Source organism: Solanum verrucosum, unplaced genomic scaffold, assembly GCF_900185275.1.
Source record: "Solanum verrucosum unplaced genomic scaffold, falcon-dt-bn FXZP01000485.1, whole genome shotgun sequence".
In the NCBI taxonomy this organism is placed as follows: Eukaryota; Viridiplantae; Streptophyta; class Magnoliopsida; order Solanales; family Solanaceae; genus Solanum; species Solanum verrucosum.
In genome coordinates, this window is record NW_026020532.1 from 13,892 (window position 1) to 34,704 (window position 20,813).

Genomic DNA, 20,813 nt, shown 5'->3' on the forward strand with positions numbered 1-20,813 from the left:
ATAACAATGATAATCAATATAATAAGGTTTTATAGTTATAGTTTTGATAATTGTGCTTCATAACTATAGTTTCGTTTGTTATGAAGGCTGAGGTTTGTATATATCGCTTGGAATGTACAAATAGGGTAAGTATATATACAAATTTTGTATTTATACATTTAGGATTTTTTAGAATTTTGTTTGTACACTTTGCTTGTTGTCACGACCCAGGGGTACCCCTAGACGTAACACGGCGTACTTGACCCCGAAGGGGTCTCATACAAGCCCTTAGCATATTCATAACATAAGACATGGTAATGATGCGGAAATATTTAAAACTTTTACAATAGAAGTCTTTCCATAAAAGAAAATCATACGAGTCTAGACCTTGTCTCATACACCATCTAAAACAATAGAGTACAATCTTAGGGACATAGCCCTTTTCATCAATAGTCTTGAAAATATTTTTTGGGGGCCTCAAAAATTATGGGGCCCCAAGCGATGGCTTTAGTGGCCTAGTGGTTAAGACGGCCCTGCATCACCGTGATGAAGAACTTCCTTCAGGTTCATTTGTAGCTACTTAGTGATTATCCAAACGTTGTCAATTCTGAGCTCCATCTTAATATTTTCTTATAATGTGTTAATTACAGCATCACAAATTGTTGTATCCGAGTGTGTATGATAGTGGGTGAGGTTGTATGCCTTGTATCTACTGCTTTTGATGGTGCTCTTTGAACAAAAATTCCTGTAATTGATTAAGGTAGTGTATGGTGTAGTGTATGGATCAAAGTTTGTTTTCAATAATTTATGTTGTTGATGAAAGAACTAAGAAGAGAAAACACAATCTGAAGCCATGGAAACACCTTTTCAGAAAAAAAAAATCATGTTACGAAGAAGACTTAATAAGTTATGAATAATGTTTTTATGAGATTGATTAGTCTAGAATATTCTAAAAAGAAAAAAAAAGTTACCATTAATGATTGTCTTAATTTGCTTTAATAGTGTTGATGGAGAAAGGCTGAAAATTATGAGAATGAAGAAAGAGGGGAAAGAACTCTTCATATTTTCGGTAACCAAATAAGAATTTGTACAAAGAATCAAGAAAAGAAATCATAATATAAAAATAATATATTCAACGTAATACAGTATATTGTCATTTCAAAATATGATGTTTTATTTCATTTACTTTACCACCGTATATATTTTGTTGTATTGTACATATGAATAGTTTGTTCTTCAAAAGATAGAAAGAATTCTTATTTTGTAATTTCTTAAAAAAAAAATTGTAGTCACGCGAAGCGCGCACAAGTTTTAATTATGAGTCCTTCGGGACGACTCTGTTGGTTTGGAGGGTGGTTATCCGATCCGGGATCGATTCCCCCTCAATGTCTTCTGATTGTCGCATAGGGCTTGCCTAGTGCGGTTTACATTACCTGTGTGGTTTGCAAGATATTACACAGTGAGGGGATTATCCAATGCACACAAAGTGCTCACCCGAAAGGCAGAGGTTGTACCGGCTGGGGGTTATCCTGGGGTTTTAAAAAAAATGTTTTAATTATGAACTTGGACAAGTTGATATTGATAGGTGACATTATAGCTAGTGCTAGTACTCTATCACATCATTTCTTATCCATTATAAATTTGTGACTCAATACACCAATGTTTCATCATACTATTAATTGTTTGTAACTTTGAAGCTTATATTTTAATAACATGAAAGTAGCAGTGGTTGGAGCAGGGATAAGTGGACAAGTTGCTGCATATGAATTGGCAAAATCTGATGTCAAAGTTGTGGTTTATGAGAAGGAACATTATCTAGGTGGCCATGCTAAGGTGTGTATTGAATTATAATTTAAATGTCTATGCATATCATCATGTTAGATAAGATTTGCAAATTCATGTAGTCACTAATGAAGTTTGAGCGACTAAATTATTAAATCATATCAAACTAATTAAGTGAGTATATGTATATTTAGCCAACTCGAAATAACTTTAAATATGTTACTAAAAGTTAACATTTTTACTCTCCGATAAATATTTAATAAGTAACATTGTTACTCTCATATGATTTTACAGGAAACTTATTCGAACCTGATAGAATATTTTGAGTTGCTTGGAGTTAATATGAACATCTCTGATATGTCATTCTCAGTGAGCTTAGACCAAGGCCGTGGTTGTGAATGGGGTACTCGAAATGGATTCTCTAGTTTGTTTGCACAGAAGAAGAATGTACTGAATCCATATTTTTGTGGAGCATATCAAGGTATGAATCTCTTTTTAATAAGAGTGTTGAGAGTTGCTTCAAGATATCTGTTCCCTTGTAACCTGCTTTTGTGCCTAGTCTACAGTTGGACTCTTCAACTTTGTTCAATTTAGTGAACCAGTTTCTCTAACTGTTAGTCCTGTAATATTTCAGCTTATAAGTTTAATTTGAATCTGTTTATCCCAATTACGTTCTATTTTGATGAAATCGATATTTAGGGGACTAAACTAGCTGCCAAGCTATTTTCGCAGAGAGAATTTTAGTTTTCTTTCCACTTCCCTTTAGTGCACAAACTTTATTTTCCGCTTTGTGCTTCACTGCTTATTGATGTATATTTGCTGCAATATTTCAGGCTATGGCTTCCATGAGGATGGACTTAAGGTAGTATATACTACTTCTGTTAATAACAAGCTAAAAACAAATTTGGAGTCTTTTGCAGTTTTTGTTCTTATATAGATGATTGTCCTCCTCAGGCTGGTGTGGCTGCTGCAGATGGCATGCTTAGAAGGACTTGTTGTATTCTGGATAACCCCAAGCATATGGTACCAACCTGGCCTGAAACTGGAGCACGCCTCCTCGTTACTAGATTTCTCAAAAGTTTCATTCAAACAGGATGCATAATGTGAGTGATGATAGTTTCACCTTGTATTACTTTAATCCCAAACAGGATATACATATGTACTTTTGTTATTATATTATTCATAGCTTCAAAATTGGCTTTACCATTCATGCTAATGCCAGAATATTACTAGGAAGATTTTTGAGCTTTTAATAACTTTATTTATATGTTATAATATACAGCTTGTTGGAAGAAGGAGGCAAAATTTTCACCTTCCAAGGAACAGAGAAGAAATGCTCTCTCAAAGTTTCTCTTAGAGTTCATAATACCATATGCTTAGGGTTATCCAGAATACAACAATTCCTTCTAAGCTTAACCAATCTCTTACAGGTTGCAACTCGAGCTAACTTAGGGATTGCTGATGCTTTTATTCATGGGGATATCTCCTTTGTTAATAAGAATGAAGGTCTTCTTAATCTTTTCATGGTGGGGGAATGGCTCGATATCTTTGTAAATAGATATTTATCGGTACTTAGCTTACTAATATCTTTTGCAGATATATGTTGCCAACAGAGATTTGAAAGCATCTGTTAAAAGGTAAAATAGTTTACTTACTGACCTGAAATCAAGAAACACATACTTGTGTTCATATGTTAAAGTTTGTCATCATTTTGTGTGGCTCGAGAGGCTGGTGGACACCACTACTAGATCTGTCATCTGCAAAATATTTCATTGGACATGTTTCAAATCGAAACACCCTGACTCAGGCTCGTCGGAATATCTCTCTGTAACATCCGACAATTTAAAAATGAATATGAAGAAGCTTGAAATTTGGAAATAGTCATTTTTGGAAAAATTTAAAATCTGGAAAATTTGGCTAAGTGTGGAAATCAGTGAGTTTTTGGCCAACTTTGAGCAGTCATAACTCCTAGATCAGGATTATTTAGGAGTATTTCCAGTTATGGTTTCGAAGCTTGTGGAACGATCTTTCCAACGCCACTGAGTTTTCTCGATTCCGAGTTCGTATGAGCGAGTTATGATCTTTGAAAGTTGGGCAGTTGGCAGGGATTCCGTTCCGGAAATTTAAGGGCATTTTGGTCTTTTCACAAATAATTTCTTTTGAGCTTATATTGTTGTATTAGGCTGATATTTGGATCATTTTGTCCCATTTTGAAAGAGAAAGAGTTAGGGTTCAAGAGAAGAAGAAGAGAAGAAGGAGAAGAAGAAGAGAAGAAAGAGGAGATCAACAAGATTTGTCAAGATCATTGTGGATTTTCGTCGGGGGTGATCCCTATCAAGGTATGTGAGTCTTTAGTGTGGGTTTATCCTTTCCCCCCACATACCAAGCTCGTTTTTATGATTTGAGAAGAGATTGGATTTGTTGTTGAAGTTGTTGAAGTTGTTAGTTGTTGTTGATGTTGTTAGTTGTGTTGTTGAAGTTATTGTTGGTTGTGGGACAGGATTGGGCTGTGTATTTGAGTTGTGACCTATTGTATATTGAGGGATTTTATGATCCTTAGTGTTGGTTGGTTCATACCCCCACACACCAACTCGTTTTTAATTCCAAGAGAAGATTTATTGGTTGTTGAAGTTGTAGTGGTGTTGTGTTGAAGTTCTTGCTGATTTAGTACAGATTTCTGGCTGTGATTTTTGAGTTGAATCTATTGTATAATAAGGGTCTTTATGATTCTAAGTGTTGCTGCTGAAACCTTGAGGTTGAGAGGGTTTAGAATTGGAAAGAAACAAGGGGAAAAAGTCGGATTTTTGGGGAAAAAGGGGCTGGGCTGTTGCACCTCTCCTAGTGCCAAGGACACCAATCCTTCCCTTTCATTCACCATTTCTTTTTTTATACATGTTCCTAGGTATTATACCTATGTTTCCTATTTGTTTCCAACACTCCAAGGTACTTCCAAAAGTCAAGTAAAACTACAAGTCAAGTGAAGTTAGTTTCCAAGTCAAGTGAAGTTAGTTTCCAATTCAAGTGAAGTTAGTTTCCAAGTCAAGTGAAGTCAAGCTTAGAAGTAAGTAAGTCAAAGCAAGTCTTTAAGGTTTTCCAAGAGTCTTCATTGAGCGTTTTAACTTCATTCTAAGGCTCAAGTTCCAAGTTAAGTATTGAGTTTCAAGTCAAGTCAAAAGTTAAGAGTTTCATGTTAAGTTAAGAGTTTCACATCAAGCCAAGAGTTCAAGTAAAGTAAAGAGTTTAAAGTTGAGTTCTTTTCTCAAAGTTATTAGGGAACTATGTATTCCCAAAGAAGTTTTAAAGAAATGTTTTTACATTTAAACAAGGTTGGAAACTGAGATTTCCAAAAAGCCTTCGGGCTAGTTTTTGAGTAATTATCTCATATCAGCAGGAAGAAATATGTTTTAAAAACATAAGAGCCAGTACATTTTTGGGAGTAGTATCGAGCACCGAATTGGGGGAGCGTTCAAAGAACCCACAGCCCCCATAGAACCATGTTAGCCACCATGGGTAGAAAAGGATCATACTTTTTAGATGAATCCTTTTCAGATTAGACTAGTGGATCCATTAGGCAGTTCAGGTCTTATACCTTTGGCCGGGTATAAGATGCTCTGGCAGCGTGAGGTCGATCGCTGTATCATCACTATAGCTCTTATGTGATGGTTGTCGGTTAGAGAAACTCCCACAGCAGTTATTGTATTTTTCATACACAGAGATTATTGTATTTTTTATATACATCAGTTCATTGTATTTTTATACACATTTCAGGCTTATTGTATCCTTGTATACACACAGAGTTCATAGCATGTTTTAAGCAATCTTTCTTTATATCGCACTTGTTTTAAATTGCCTTATATTGAAAGAAGTCAGTCAGGTTGAGTTAAGTTGAGCCAGGTAAGCTATTCAGTTTCTTCCAGTTTTCCTTCTAGCCTTTGTTGCTTAGTTTTCCAGCTTGCATACTCGTACATTCCATGTACTGATGCCAGTTGGCCTGCATCGTTTGATGATGCAGATTCAGGTACCCCGGATCAGCATCCTGCACGTCGTTGATCCAGCTGAGCACTCCAGAGTCAGTGGTGAGCCTCCTTGCATTCCGGAGGACTCAATTATTTTGTGTTCTTAGTTTTTGTTTTATTAGGATGTTGCGGGGTCTGTCCCAACATCCATCTCAGTATTTTAGAGGCTTCATAGACAGACAGTCAGTCAGTTAGTTTTGAGTCTCTCATCTATATATATATGTAAATATTCTATTTTGAGATTCGAGTTGCCTTTATGGCCATATTTTATAAGTTAAGTTGTTTTGTAATATTGCATTGCATTGAGTTATTCTGTTGAGGTTTCCGCTGAGTTAAGAAAGCCAGGCCAAGGGTTCGCTTGGGGCTAGAAATGGTCTCCGGGTGCCGGTCCCGCCCAGGGTGTAGGCTCGGGGCGTGACAAACTTGGTATCAGAGCACAGAGTTCAGGAGTCCTAGGGAGTCTATGAAGCCGTGTCTGTAGAGTCCTAGTTATCGGTGTGAAGCGCGCCACATCTATAATTGGGAGGCTGCAACATTTAGGAAGATTTCTCATTTCTTTCACACTCATTTAATGCGTTAGAGTTGATCTCTAAAAAGTTTCTTTCTAATCCATGCTTGCGCGTGTTTCAGATAGTCATGCCTCCACGAAGAGTTGGTAGAGGGCGTCTTCCTAGACGTTATGTTGATGAGCAAGAGTTACCCTATGCACCGGGAGTGCAAGATCAAGGGGAAGTTTCTAATGCGAGTTCAGAGAGGCAATTAGAATGTTGAGTCAAGCTGTAGCAAATCAGATTGGTCAGCAAAGAGGAGCTCGACATGAAGGAGCTGACACTTCAAGGATTCGTGAGTTCTTGGGGATGAATCCTCCGAGTTTCATGGGTTTGAGCACTACTGAGGATCCAGAGGATTTCATTGAGGAGTTGAAGAAGATTTTTGATGTGATGCATGTGGCAGATATTGAGCGGGTTGAACTAGCTGCTTATCAATTGAAGGATGTTGCTAGAACTTGGTTCGACCAGTGGAAAGGGGGCAGAGCTGAGAATGCACCACCTACAAGTTGGGCCGATTTTGAGGAAGCTTTCTTGGGGCATTTCTTTCCTCGAGAATTGAGAGAGGCCAAGGTACGTGAGTTCCTCACACTTAAGCAGGAGTCCTTGAGTGTTCATGAGTACATTTTGAAGTTCACACAATTATCCCGCTATGCTCCGGAGATGGTTGCGGACATGAGGAATAGAATGAGCTTGTTTGTTGCTGGGTTGTCTCGGTTGTCGAGCAAGGAAGGTAGGGCTGCAATGCTTATCGGGGACATGGACATATCAAGGTTGATGGTTTATGTGCAGCAGGTTGAGGAAGAGAAGCTGAGGGACAGAGAAGAGTTCAGAAATAAGAGAGCTAAGATCGGGAACGAGTCCGGGCAGCAGAGAGGTAATTCAAACCGTTCCTCCTTTCAGCAAAGGCAAAAGGGACCTGCTCCATCATTTGCTAGAGCACCTGCACCCAGATACAGAGGTGAATTTAATGTTCAGAATTCGAAGGACTTCAGGGCTAGACCAGCACAATCTTCGGGTAGTGTGGCGCAAGGGAGTAGTAAGCCTCCTGTTTGCGCCAAATGTGGTAGGAACCACTCAGGTATTTGTCGAGATGGCTCCATTGGTTGTTTCAGGTGTGGTCAGAATGGACATTTCATGCGAGAGTGTCCAAAGAATAGGCAGGGTAATGGAAGCAATAAAGCACAGTCTTCTTCAGTTGTTCCACCAGACAGGACGGCACCTAGAGGAGCTACTTCTAGTGTAGGTGGAGGAGCAAACCGCCTTTATGCTATCACCAGTCGCCATGAGCAAGAGAATTCTCCGAATGTTGTCACTGGTATGATCAAAGTCTTTGCTTTTGATGTGTATGCTTTGCTAGACCCAGGAGCGAGTTTATCTTTTGTAACTCCTTATGTTGCAAATCAGTTTGAGGTTCTTCCTGAAAGACTTTGTGAACCCTTTTGTGTTTCTACACCTATTGGGGAGTCTATTCTAGCGGAAAGAGTTTATCGTGATTGTCCTGTTTCTATCAATCACAAGAGCACCATGGTTGATTTGGTTGAGTTAGACATGGTAGATTTTGATGTCATTCTAGGTATGGATTGGCTTCATGCTTGTTATGCATCGATAGATTGTAGAACTCGAGCAGTCAAGTTTCAGTTTCCGAATGAGCCAGTCATAGAGTGGAGTAGCAGTTCAGCAGTGCCTAAGGGTCGTTTTATTTCGTACCTTAAGGCAAGAAAGTTAGTTTCGAAGGGTTGTATCTATCACTTAGTCCGAGTTCATGATTCTAGTGTTGAGATACCTCATTTCCAGTCAGTTCCTATAGTAAGAGAGTTTCCAGAAGTGTTTCCTGATGATCTACCCGGAATTCCTCCTGAGAGAGAGATAGATTTCGGCATAGATCTCATTCCAGATACTCGTCCTATCTCTATTCCGCCATATAGAATGGCACCAGCAGAGTTGAAAGAGTTGAAAGAGCAGTTGAAAGATCTCCTAGAAAAGGGTTTCATTCGACCGAGTGTCTCACCTTGGGGTGCTCCGGTTTTGTTTGTGAAGAAGAAAGATGGTTCCCTTAGAATGTGTATAGATTACCGCCAGTTGAACAAGGTTACCATCAAGAACAAGTACCCTCTTCCGAGGATTGATGATCTTTTCGATCAGCTTCAGGGTGCCACTTGTTTTTCAAAGATTGACCTCCGATCCGGCTATCATCAGTTAAGGGTAAAGGAAAGTGATATCCCAAAGACAGCTTTCAGAACCAGGTATGGTCATTATGAGTTTTTGGTCATGTCCTTTGGTTTGACTAATGCGCCTGCAGCTTTCATGGATTTGATGAATAGAGTCTTCAAACCTTATTTAGATATGTTTGTTATTGTCTTTATTGATGATATACTAGTCTATTCAAGGAATGAAGAAGATCATGCTAGTCATCTCAGAACAGTTCTTCAGACTTTGAAAGACAAGGAGTTGTATGCTAAGTTCTCTAAGTGTGAGTTTTGGCTTAAGTCTGTGGCATTCCTAGGCCACATTGTGTCCGGTGATGGAATTAAAGTTGATACTCGGAAAATTGAGGCAGTGCAGAATTGGCCTAGACCCACATCTCCAACTGAAATTAGGAGTTTCTTGGGATTAGCTGGCTATTATAGAAGGTTTGTTGAAGGGTTCTCGACTATTGCATCTCCTTTGACAAAGTTGACTCAGAAGACAGTGAAATTTCAATGGTCTGAAGCTTGTGAGAAAAGCTTTCAAGAATTGAAAAAGAGATTGACTACAGCTCCAGTTTTGACGCTACCAGAAGGTACTCAAGGTTTTGTGGTGTATTGTGATGCATCTAGAGTTGGTTTGGGTTGTGTCTTAATGCAGAATGGCAAGGTTATAGCTTATGCCTCCAGACAGTTAAAGGTTCATGAGAAGAACTACCCAACCCATGACTTAGAGCTAGCTGCTGTAGTATTTGCTTTGAAGATATGGCGTCCATTACTTGTATGGTGTGCATGTCGACATATTCACTGATCACAAGAGCCTTCAATATGTGCTTACTCAGAAAGAGCTTAATCTCAGACAGAGGAGGTGGTTAGAGTTACTCAAGGATTATGACCTGAGTATTCTTTACCACCCAGGTAAGGCTAATGTTGTTGCTGATTCTTTGAGCAGGTTGTCTATGGGTAGCACCGCCCATATTGAAGAAGGAAGGAAAGAGTTAGCAAAAGATGTGCACAGACTGGCATGCCTGGGAGTCAGATTTACAAATTCCATAGAAGGAGGAATAGCGGTGACGAGCAGGGCCGAGTCATCATTAATGTCAGAAGTGAAAGAGAAGCAAGATCAAGATCCCATTTTGCTCGAGTTGAAGGAAAATGTTCAAAAGCAAAGAGTATTAGCTTTTGAACAAGGGGGAGATGGTGTTTTGAGATTTCAAGGTAGATTGTGCGTACCTATGGTAGATGGACTCCAAGAGAAGATTATGGATGAAGCTCACAGCTCCAGATATTCTATTCATCCGGGTTCCACCAAGATGTATCGTGATTTGCGTGAAGTTTATTGGTGGAATGGCATGAAGAAGGGCATTGCTGAGTTTGTTGCTAAGTGTCCAAATTGCCAACAAGTGAAAGTTGAACACCAAAGGCCCGGTGGTTTGGCTCAGAGGATAGAACTTCCAGAGTGGAAGTGGGAGATGATCAATATGGATTTCATCACAGGGTTGCCAAGGTCTCGCAGACAACATGATTCTATTTGGGTGATTGTCGACAGAATGACAAAGTCAGCTCATTTTCTACCGGTAAAGACTACCAATACAGCAGAAGATTATGCCAAGTTGTATGTTCAAGAGATAGTGAGACTTCATGGAGTCCCAATCTCCATTATTTCAGATAGAGGTGCACAGTTTACTGCACAGTTCTGGAAATCTTTTCAGAAGGGCTTGGGTTTAAAGGTGAACTTAAGTACTGCCTTTCACCCTCAGACGGATGGGCAAGCAGAGCGCACTATTCAGACCTTAGAGGATATGTTGAGGGCTTGTGTGATCGATTTCAAAGGGAGTTGGGATGATCACCTACCTCTCATTGAGTTTGCCTACAACAACAGTTATCACTCTAGCATCCAGATGGCTCCATATGAAGCTCTTTATGGGAGAAGATGTAGATCTCCTATTGGATGGTTTGAAGTTGGTGAAGCACAGTTGATAGGACCAGATTTAGTTCACCAAGCTATGGAGAAGGTGAAAGTGATTCAAGAGAGGTTGAAAACGGCACAGAGTCGTCAGAAATCCTACACCGATGTTAGGAGAAGGGCGTTAGAATTTGAAATAGACGATTGGGTATATTTGAAGGTTTCACCCATGAAAGGCGTTATGAGGTTTGGTAAGAAGGGGAAACTTAGTCCCCGGTATATTGGACCTTACCGCATAGCCAAGAGGATTGGCAATGTTGCTTATGAGTTGGAGTTACCACAAGAACTAGCAGCGGTTCATCCGGTATTTCACATCTCCATGTTGAAGAAGTGCATAGGCGATCCTTCATTGATCCTACCGACTGAAAGTATCAAGATCAAGGATAACTTATCTTATGAGGAGATTCCTGTTCAAATTTTGGATCGTCAAGTTCGTAGGTTGAGAACGAAAGATGTAGCCTCAGTTAAGGTCCTATGGAGGAACCAATTTGTTGAGGAAGCAACTTGGGAAGCCGAAGAAGACATGAAGAAGAGATATTCATATCTCTTTGAATCCGCAGATTAAGGTATTAATTTCCTTCTTAGTGCTCTATAAATTATAATGAGCATGTCGTTATTGTTGTTGTGTTTGCATGGTTGTTTGTTGGGTGTTGAGTTGATGTTACACCCTTAGCTTTGTAAGAGTTACCTCATTCGAGGACGAATGTTCCCAAGGGGGAGATATTGTAACATCCGACAATTTAAAAATGAATATGAAGAAGCTTGAAATTTGGAAATAGTCATTTTTGGAAAAATTTAAAATCTGGAAAATTTGGCTAAGTGTGGAAATCAGTGAGTTTTTGGCCAACTTTGAGCAGTCATAACTCCTAGATCAGGATTATTTAGGAGTATTTCCAGTTATGGTTTCGAAGCTTGTGGAACGATCTTTCCAACGCCACTGAGTTTTCTCGATTCCGAGTTCGTATGAGCGAGTTATGATCTTTGAAAGTTGGGCAGTTGGCAGGGATTCCGTTCCGGAAATTTAAGGGCATTTTGGTCTTTTCACAAATAATTTCTTTTGAGCTTATATTGTTGTATTAGGCTGATATTTGGATCATTTTGTCCCATTTTGAAAGAGAAAGAGTTAGGGTTCAAGAGAAGAAGAAGAGAAGAAGGAGAAGAAGAAGAGAAGAAAGAGGAGATCAACAAGATTTGTCAAGATCATTGTGGATTTTCGTCGGGGGTGATCCCTATCAAGGTATGTGAGTCTTTAGTGTGGGTTTATCCTTTCCCCCCACATACCAAGCTCGTTTTTATGATTTGAGAAGAGATTGGATTTGTTGTTGAAGTTGTTGAAGTTGTTAGTTGTTGTTGATGTTGTTAGTTGTGTTGTTGAAGTTATTGTTGGTTGTGGGACAGGATTGGGCTGTGTATTTGAGTTGTGACCTATTGTATATTGAGGGATTTTATGATCCTTAGTGTTGGTTGGTTCATACCCCCACACACAAACTCGTTTTTAATTCCAAGAGAAGATTTATTGGTTGTTGAAGTTGTAGTGGTGTTGTGTTGAAGTTCTTGCTGATTTAGTACAGATTTCTGGCTGTGATTTTTGAGTTGAATCTATTGTATAATAAGGGTCTTTATGATTCTAAGTGTTGCTGCTGAAACCTTGAGGTTGAGAGGGTTTAGAATTGGAAAGAAACAAGGGGAAAAAGTCGGATTTTTGGGGAAAAAGGGGTTGGGCTGTTGCACCTCTCCTAGTGCCAAGGACACCAATCCTTCCCTTTCATTCACCATTTCTTTTTTTATACATGTTCCTAGGTATTATACCTATGTTTCCTATTTGTTTCCAACACTCCAAGGTACTTCCAAAAGTCAAGTAAAACTACAAGTCAAGTGAAGTTAGTTTCCAAGTCAAGTGAAGTTAGTTTCCAATTCAAGTGAAGTTAGTTTCCAAGTCAAGTGAAGTCAAGCTTAGAAGTAAGTAAGTCAAAGCAAGTCTTTAAGGTTTTCCAAGAGTCTTCATTGAGCGTTTTAACTTCATTCTAAGGCTCAAGTTCCAAGTTAAGTATTGAGTTTCAAGTCAAGTCAAAAGTTAAGAGTTTCATGTTAAGTTAAGAGTTTCACATCAAGCCAAGAGTTCAAGTAAAGTAAAGAGTTTAAAGTTGAGTTCTTTTCTCAAAGTTATTAGGGAACTATGTATTCCCAAAGAAGTTTTAAAGAAATGTTTTTACATTTAAACAAGGTTGGAAACTGAGATTTCCAAAAAGCCTTCGGGCTAGTTTTTGAGTAATTATCTCATATCAGCAGGAAGAAATATGTTTTAAAAACATAAGAGCCAGTACATTTTTGGGAGTAGTATCGAGCACCGAATTGGGGGAGCGTTCAAAGAACCCACAGCCCCCATAGAACCATGTTAGCCACCATGGGTAGAAAAGGATCATACTTTTTAGATGAATCCTTTTCAGATTAGACTAGTGGATCCATTAGGCAGTTCAGGTCTTATACCTTTGGCCGGGTATAAGATGCTCTGGCAGCGTGAGGTCGATCGCTGTATCATCACTATAGCTCTTATGTGATGGTTGTCGGTTAGAGAAACTCCCACAGCAGTTATTGTATTTTTCATACACAGAGATTATTGTATTTTTTATATACATCAGTTCATTGTATTTTTATACACATTTCAGGCTTATTGTATCCTTGTATACACACAGAGTTCATAGCATGTTTTAAGCAATCTTTCTTTATATCGCACTTGTTTTAAATTGCCTTATATTGAAAGAAGTCAGTCAGGTTGAGTTAAGTTGAGCCAGGTAAGCTATTCAGTTTCTTCCAGTTTTCCTTCTAGCCTTTGTTGCTTAGTTTTCCAGCTTGCATACTCGTACATTCCATGTACTGATGCCAGTTGGCCTGCATCGTTTGATGATGCAGATTCAGGTACCCCGGATCAGCATCCTGCACGTCGTTGATCCAGCTGAGCACTCCAGAGTCAGTGGTGAGCCTCCTTGCATTCCGGAGGACTCAATTATTTTGTGTTCTTAGTTTTTGTTTTATTAGGATGTTGCGGGGTCTGTCCCAACATCCATCTCAGTATTTTAGAGGCTTCATAGACAGACAGTCAGTCAGTTAGTTTTGAGTCTCTCATCTATATATATATGTAAATATTCTATTTTGAGATTCGAGTTGCCTTTATGGCCATATTTTATAAGTTAAGTTGTTTTGTAATATTGCATTGCATTGAGTTATTCTGTTGAGGTTTCCGCTGAGTTAAGAAAGCCAGGCCAAGGGTTCGCTTGGGGCTAGAAATGGTCTCCGGGTGCCGGTCCCGCCCAGGGTGTAGGCTCGGGGCGTGACACTCTCGTCATTATGACCTGGTAATTAATCAACTTGCATATTATATCACCCAATGTAGGGAATTTCAAAGATTGCTAGTGAAATTAAAGTAGTTAATCCTGCACATACTTTTGCCAATTGCAGTAGATTTATCACTTCCTTCTTGTATTTTTTTCTTTTCCAGAGTAATGAACTCTTTTCACTCTTTCTGGATGAGACAATGACATACTCATGCGCAATTTTCAAGGTTAACTCTCCAAACTTTTTAAATGCTTGCCACTTTTTTCTTCGCATGTTAAGCTACATTTCTTCTTCCAAGGTAATCTAATAATCTATTATTCTTTCCGAATTTTTATAGAGTGAGGACGAAGACCTGAAAGATGCACAACTGAGAAAGATTTCTGTTCTAATTAAAAAGGTATTTCATCAACCAAGTAAAAAACTCTCCTGTTTATACCTAACTTTCAGGCATAATTGGATTCTGTTTCTGTTTTATTTAGGCAAAAATTAGCAAGAAACATCACATTTTAGAGATTGGATTTGGTTGGGGAAGTTTCGCGGTGGAAGTTGTCAAGCAAACAGGATGTAAATATACTGGTATAACTCTTTCGGAGCAGCAACTGGAGTATGCACAGTTGAAAGTTGAGCAAGCAGGCCTTCAGGTATAGTACTAATTATAATGTCTATATGGAGCTTGGCCAATATATTAGCCTTACAGAATTTCTGATTGTATGAATAGAATTGCTATAAGATGAGGCAAGTTATAAAGCTATGAGGAAATTCCACTTCATGTCCATATTCTTGCTTTCTGAACTGTGATAGCTCCTTAAAAAGCCAGGTTAGAGAAGTTATGATGCAAAATTAACTAAAATGCTTCACTATATGCTGCATTCCACATGATCTGTTTAGCACTTGCAAGCCAATTCTAAGGCCAGGGTTATCGATCTATTAAAATTCAGTTCCATGATATATTTTCACAGGATCGAATCACCTTACTCCTATGTGACTATCGTCTAATGCCAAATAAGGACAAATATGACAGGATTATATCAATGTGAGCTTTACTCCATCTACATCTTGACATATTGTATTACTCACTACATGTCGAGTCAGTGTTACAATTGTACTAGTTCATTTTCAGCGGGATGATAGAACATGTCGGTCATGATTACATAGAGGAATTCTTTACTAGCTGTGAGTCTGCATTGGGAGAAGATGGGCTTCTAGTTCTACTGGTAATGAATAAAAGTGAACCCTCAATATAGTCCACTTTGTTCAGTTTTACCCTTCAATTTCCTTCACTGTTCTGCCGCCTTTGTATCTTTATGTTGTTTCTCATAAGCTTTGGATCTACTTAGTTCTTTTCAATACCAGATGAGAGGTATGACAGTCACAGGCAGAGCACAGACTTCATGAGAGAGTATATATTCCCAGGTGGATGCTGCATCCAGACTATGGTAACAAAGAGTTCATTTTAGTGATTTTGCACTAGAGTGCTTGCCAATCTTTCAAAAGAGTTTCCCTGAAAGAATTTGATAAATGATATAAACAAATGCAGTGTAGTGATAGGAATTCATTACTATCAGACACTGAGATGTTGGCGAAATAACTTCCTGAAAAACAAAAGGTAACAAAACTAAAATAAATGCTTATAACTTGGACACCCTTCATGAAATTTTTGGCTACGTCACTGTTAACTAGACTATTGATGTATAACTGTGTCACTAGACAAATTCACGCTTTGGGATTCGATGACAAGTTCATTAGGGCATGGGAGTACTACTTTGACTATTGTGCTGCTGGATTCAAAACACGCACATTTGGAGATTATCAGGTATATATGGTGATAAATCTTTTAAATTATGTTAACTAGATCATCTAAAAATTAAGTAATTAGAGATGATATAAATTTTGAGTATCTTGTTTTGAATGACTTTATTAAAAAAACTTAAGCCATTAGACAGAACAAATTTTTATTTATTTCACCAAATTTGTAAGGAAAACAACTGATCAAGTGGTGCTTTCTTACCTCTGTAGATTGTATTTTCAAGGCCAGGCAATGTTGCAACATTTGGTGATCCTTACAATGTTACTGTGTCTACAGTGTATTAGAGTTTCGTTATTTCGATTATATATTGTAAATTTGTCTTTGCAAATAAATAAGTTCCTCAAAACAGCATTAAAGTCCTAATGAAGACATACCATGTGTCATTAGTTCATGCTGAATTATGTGATTTTCTTGTACTGTATGCCTAATAAAACTTATTAAAAAAGAATGAGGCTATTTTTCGTGATCTTGATCTTATTTTGGGATGTTATGTATGGTGAAAATGTACATGTGTATAATATGTTGGGAGTTCCAAGCTTTTCACAGATGAGTTTGAAAACTCTACTGGTGAGTTTTGCTAAAATTCAAATCTTTTACCTATGAAACTTCAGCACAGTGTGCTGAAGTTTTGCCATTAAATTCCAATAGAAATTACCAATCATACAATAATGGACAACAGGCCACCCGGTCCCCTCATTTGCTGCATCAAAAGCTTCACGTGAGCTACATCAAATCCAAAGGAAAATTACAATTGCAAATCAAATGGTTGATTATAAATTAGACGACAAATAAAAACATACTAAAGAAATATTATTAATATGGTTTGTCAAGCGATCTACGTATTGAAAACTAATATTAAAAAAAATTATAAATATGTTTAGGAGAAAATCTCTCCATAAACAATACTCTTAAATGACTACATTGTGGATGTTATGAGAATAGAAATCTTCAATTTATAGATCTCCAATTTTTTCCTCTAAGGAAAGAATAAATCAAATATGAAAGTGAATTATATTTTTTCTTTCGGAAAAAGTAAAACTCAAATATGATAAGAAAATCAGGGCAAAACTCTAACAAGAATCTGAAAGAGATAAGTATTCATTACTATCAGACAACTCAAATGTTGGCGAAAAAACTTCCTGAAAAACAAAAGGTAACCAAATGACTATAACTTAGATATCCTTCCTGAAATTTCTGGCTATGCCAATACTGTTAACTTGACTATTGATATATAACTCTGTCAATAGCCAAATTCGTGCTTTCATCAGGACATGGAAGTACTACTTTGACATGTAAAATATATAATTAATTTGATCTATTTATTATTGTAGATTGTATTTTCAAGGTCAAGCAATGTTGAAGCATTTGGTGTTCCTTTAGCTTATTAGAGTTTATAATAATTCTCTATGAAATAGGAACATTTAATTCGAGACTATCCCTCGTCGTAATACACTACTTAAAATTAGAAATGACTCCAAACTAATTCATGGTCTAGCATGACACTAAGATTTATACGCTGAATGTCTGAATTTGAAAGATGCATGTAAATTCAAATCTTTACTTAAATAGTCAAATGGAAAACATCTCAATAAATCATGAAGTTATAACTACTATTTGACGGTGTGTCTGAAAACCTCTATTAAGATGAGCTGAAAGTGTATCATAATAAACTTCGTTAATTTCTTATAAAGTTAGGAAAATAAATATTTACATTAACATCAATGAAACACTTAATATAAGAAAAATGGCATCAACATGTGTTCTGCATTGACTTATTTTAAGTATTTTAAAGTTAAAATAGTTTTAAGCAGTTTTATAGTATTTGAATAATTTTTTTAAAAAAAAATTATAAATAGTTTTAAGGTAAACTGATAAAAATAAGCCAAAACTGAAAAGTCAATCCAAATTGGCTCTTATTAAGTATCATGTCTGGAAAGCACATTTGCATGAATAAATATCCTTTATTTTTTGTTTTTTTTTTACACGACTCAAAATTTAGTCGGGTTTCAACATAAATAAGGATGCGGGGTGAAAAATAAAATTTAAAATTTAAAAGGACAAATTAAATTGGACTTTTCCTTGCTCTTGATTTGTCACTTGGGACTCTAGTTTACCAAGTGTAGTCATAGGTATCCATCATGCCACGTTTCTCTTAAAGTCCCCTTGCAAAGATGTGGTTTAAAAAATCGAACTGACTTATTCAAAATGCATGTGTTACTGACTTTATAATAAAAATTGACATTTTCTATTTTACATGGTTATTAATAAATTATTAATAGATTGATTAATTTTATTATTTTACTTTTTGTTCATATTAATTAGTCTCTTGAAAAAATCTGGGTCTTCAAAATTTGTTTAAATTCCAAATTCATATTATTTTAGTGGTAAAATGAGGAAAAAAATTAGTTATATTTTGATTTAATAAGTGATCAAATAATATAAGATAAATACTTCTAATAAGATGTCTATCTAATATGAGACGGAGGTAGTATAATCTTATTATGATTAGCTTCACTCTTCATGGTAACAACTTTGTTGATAACTCAAATTTCATCTTTTTCATTAATTTCCTTATAATTAAAGAGAAATTGAAACTAAATTACTCCACTTTAAATAGAGGTATTGAAGAAAATTAGTAGGGACTCTCCAATTTTTTTCTTGTATTAACCATTAACAAAGAATAGAAAAGTATTAATATAGAAACATTTAAACTTTTATGAATAAAGAATATGAAAGGTTAAGAAGCAATAGGTAAAATTACGTGATAATATCTATCTATTTATCTATCTATCTCTCTCTCTCCATTTTTTTTAAAACTAAGAATGTTGAAACTGTTTCACCAAATCTAAGAAGTAAAACAACTGATCAAGTGGTGCTTCTTATCTTATGTTTCAGCATTTGGTGATCCTTACAATGTTATTGTATTGAGATATGAAAAAGAAAAATTTGGGCTGGTTGACAATTGATATTATTCAGTTATATACTAAGAAAAGAAGCAACAATATGGTTTTGGAGTGGAACAGAAGAGGCAAACCTAACCAGACCAAAAAAGATATTATTGCAGTTCTATCTTACAAAGGGTTCAAAATATGAAGAAATAAATATACAAAGAAGTCAAAGGGAATTTCACATCTACTATATATACATAAAAATAATAATTATTGTAATTTATAATATTTTTACGTTATTTTAAATAATATATTGTCCCAATTTATGTGGCATACATAAAATTTTGAGAGCCCAACAAATTTTATATATGTTTTAAAAATATTTAAATTATTAATTATTATAATTCATTGTACTTTTTACATAATTTTGAGTTTCTTTTCTACTCACTCCTTTTCATTTCATTGATCGGGAAAAAGACTCCTTTTCCTACGGCCTGTTAAAAATAATATAATTTATTCAAAATTTATATTCATTAATACAATATAATACGATACTCCCTCTGTTTTTATTTATATGTCACTATTTTTTATTTTATGTGCATTAATAAATTAAGTAAGTTTACTATTCTACCCTTATTAAATTTTTTTTGAAGTCAACTTTTCAATCAATGAATTTGAACTAATTTATTTTGGATTAATTAATTTGACAAATGAACATGAATTATTCACTTGGTTTTTCTAGGTTGATCAAATATATATTTTCAAGGATAATAACTCAGAAGGGTAAAATAGGAAGAGTATTATAATTTATGCATTATTTTTATGAAATGACAAATATTATGGACCAACTATTATAGTAACGATGACTTATAAAAGGAAACAAAGGGAGTATATCTTAATTTTGTATTTGTATGATACAAATAGAGAATTACGATATACTCCCTCCGTTCCTATTTATATGTCACTATTTTAGATTTCACTTTCATTAAGAAACTAAGTAAGTTTACTATTCTATCATTATTTATTGATTTTTTGAAGTCAAGTTTTCAATCAATGAACATGAATTTATTTATTTCATTATTTAACTAGTGAACTTATCCGCGCTTCGCGCGATTAAAAAAGATGATAAGATGTCAATAATTTTATTAAAATATAATATAAATAGAAGAAATATTTATAATATATATATATATATATATATATATATATATATATATATATATATATATATATATATATATATATATTCAGACGTATAATTGATTTCATAAAGATAAGCGTTTGATTAGTATTCCCATGACTCCAAACAATGTCATAAGTTGTTTATTTGAACCAAATTTTTTTTTATAAACTTACAACAATAAAAAAAAAAATTGTATAAAATATAAAACAAAGAAAATTATGGATAGAACCTAAGATAAATAATAAATAATGTACATCATTATTATGATCTTAATTATTTAAAAAATTGAAGAAAAAAAATATGAAATCAATGTAAAAATTTTCTAACTCTTGTCAACATTCATTCCCACATGTCGATCATCATTCAATAGCCTTTCATTTTACTATTTAAGTCAAACAAAAACATGAATATAAGAATTACTTATCAAAAATATAATATCTTGAAGACTTATAATGTAATAATTTCTACAATGTTTTACCATGTCTTTATTTATAGAAACTACACTATAAATATCGAAATAATATAATGACTATTAATTATTTTTGAGGTTATGATAATAAAAAATTATGGGAGTAATGTAAATAAAGACTATCAAGTTTTAAATTATTAAAGAATATTAATGAATGGTTAATTGACATATTTATTATTTTACAATAATAATAGAGAAATAAAAAAAATGGTAAAAAAATAAAACTCTAGAGCAAATCCTCAATATTTAGAATGTTTGACAAAAGTAATAGAAAGAAAGGCTAATGAAATATTTTAATTAATTAAAAATTTAGCTTTTACAGAAATAGAAAAAATTACTATGAAGTATCATACCTTTTGAAGTATGACAGGTCAAGTATAAGGTGTTCACCCCTACAATTTAGTTGTCCATTAATGAGTGCCTAAACATGTTGAACATCATAAAAAATAAAAAAAAATTCATCAAATCAATAGCGAAATAATTGTTATATAACATGCCACAAAATCTCATATAATCAAATTTAATATTCTATAAAGGGTAGACATATGAGAATTGTCAAGAAATTTTATCACTATTCAAAGCAATCTAAATATATATAATCAAATTACTATTTGCTTCTACATAAAAATAAAACTATGATATACTTCGAAAATAAA

The 20,813-nt window shown here is 35.3% G+C and overlaps 1 protein-coding gene across 1 annotated transcript; it reads left to right on the plus strand.

The window, feature by feature from the left end:
* Positions 1-1,692: 1,692 nt before the first annotated feature.
* LOC125809888 (uncharacterized) lies at positions 1,693-15,901 on the plus strand. The gene is made up of 16 exons (XM_049489441.1): positions 1,693-1,812; positions 2,056-2,242; positions 2,595-2,623; positions 2,716-2,864; positions 3,044-3,287; positions 3,358-3,398; positions 3,487-3,588; positions 13,934-14,036; positions 14,148-14,207; positions 14,290-14,451; positions 14,770-14,843; positions 14,931-15,024; positions 15,148-15,266; positions 15,348-15,416; positions 15,518-15,623; positions 15,827-15,901. The coding sequence occupies exons 1-16, from the start codon at positions 1,693-1,695 to the stop codon at positions 15,899-15,901; spliced, it is 1,734 nt and encodes a 577-aa protein (XP_049345398.1).
* The last annotated feature ends 4,912 nt before the right edge of the window (positions 15,902-20,813 follow it).

What these genes read in the sequence shown, in the direction of transcription:
- LOC125809888 (XM_049489441.1), top strand. Translation starts at nt 1,693, where the DNA reads ATGAAAGTAGCAGTGGTTGGAGCAGGGATAAGTGGACAAGTTGCTGCA. An exon ending in ATTCAAACAGGATGCATAAT is followed by an intron (nt 2,865 to 3,043) that starts GTGAGTGATGAT and finishes TATAATATACAG; the next exon opens with CTTGTTGGAAGAAGGAGGCA. An exon ending in ACTCATGCGCAATTTTCAAG is followed by an intron (nt 14,037 to 14,147) that starts GTTAACTCTCCA and finishes GAATTTTTATAG; the next exon opens with AGTGAGGACGAAGACCTGAA.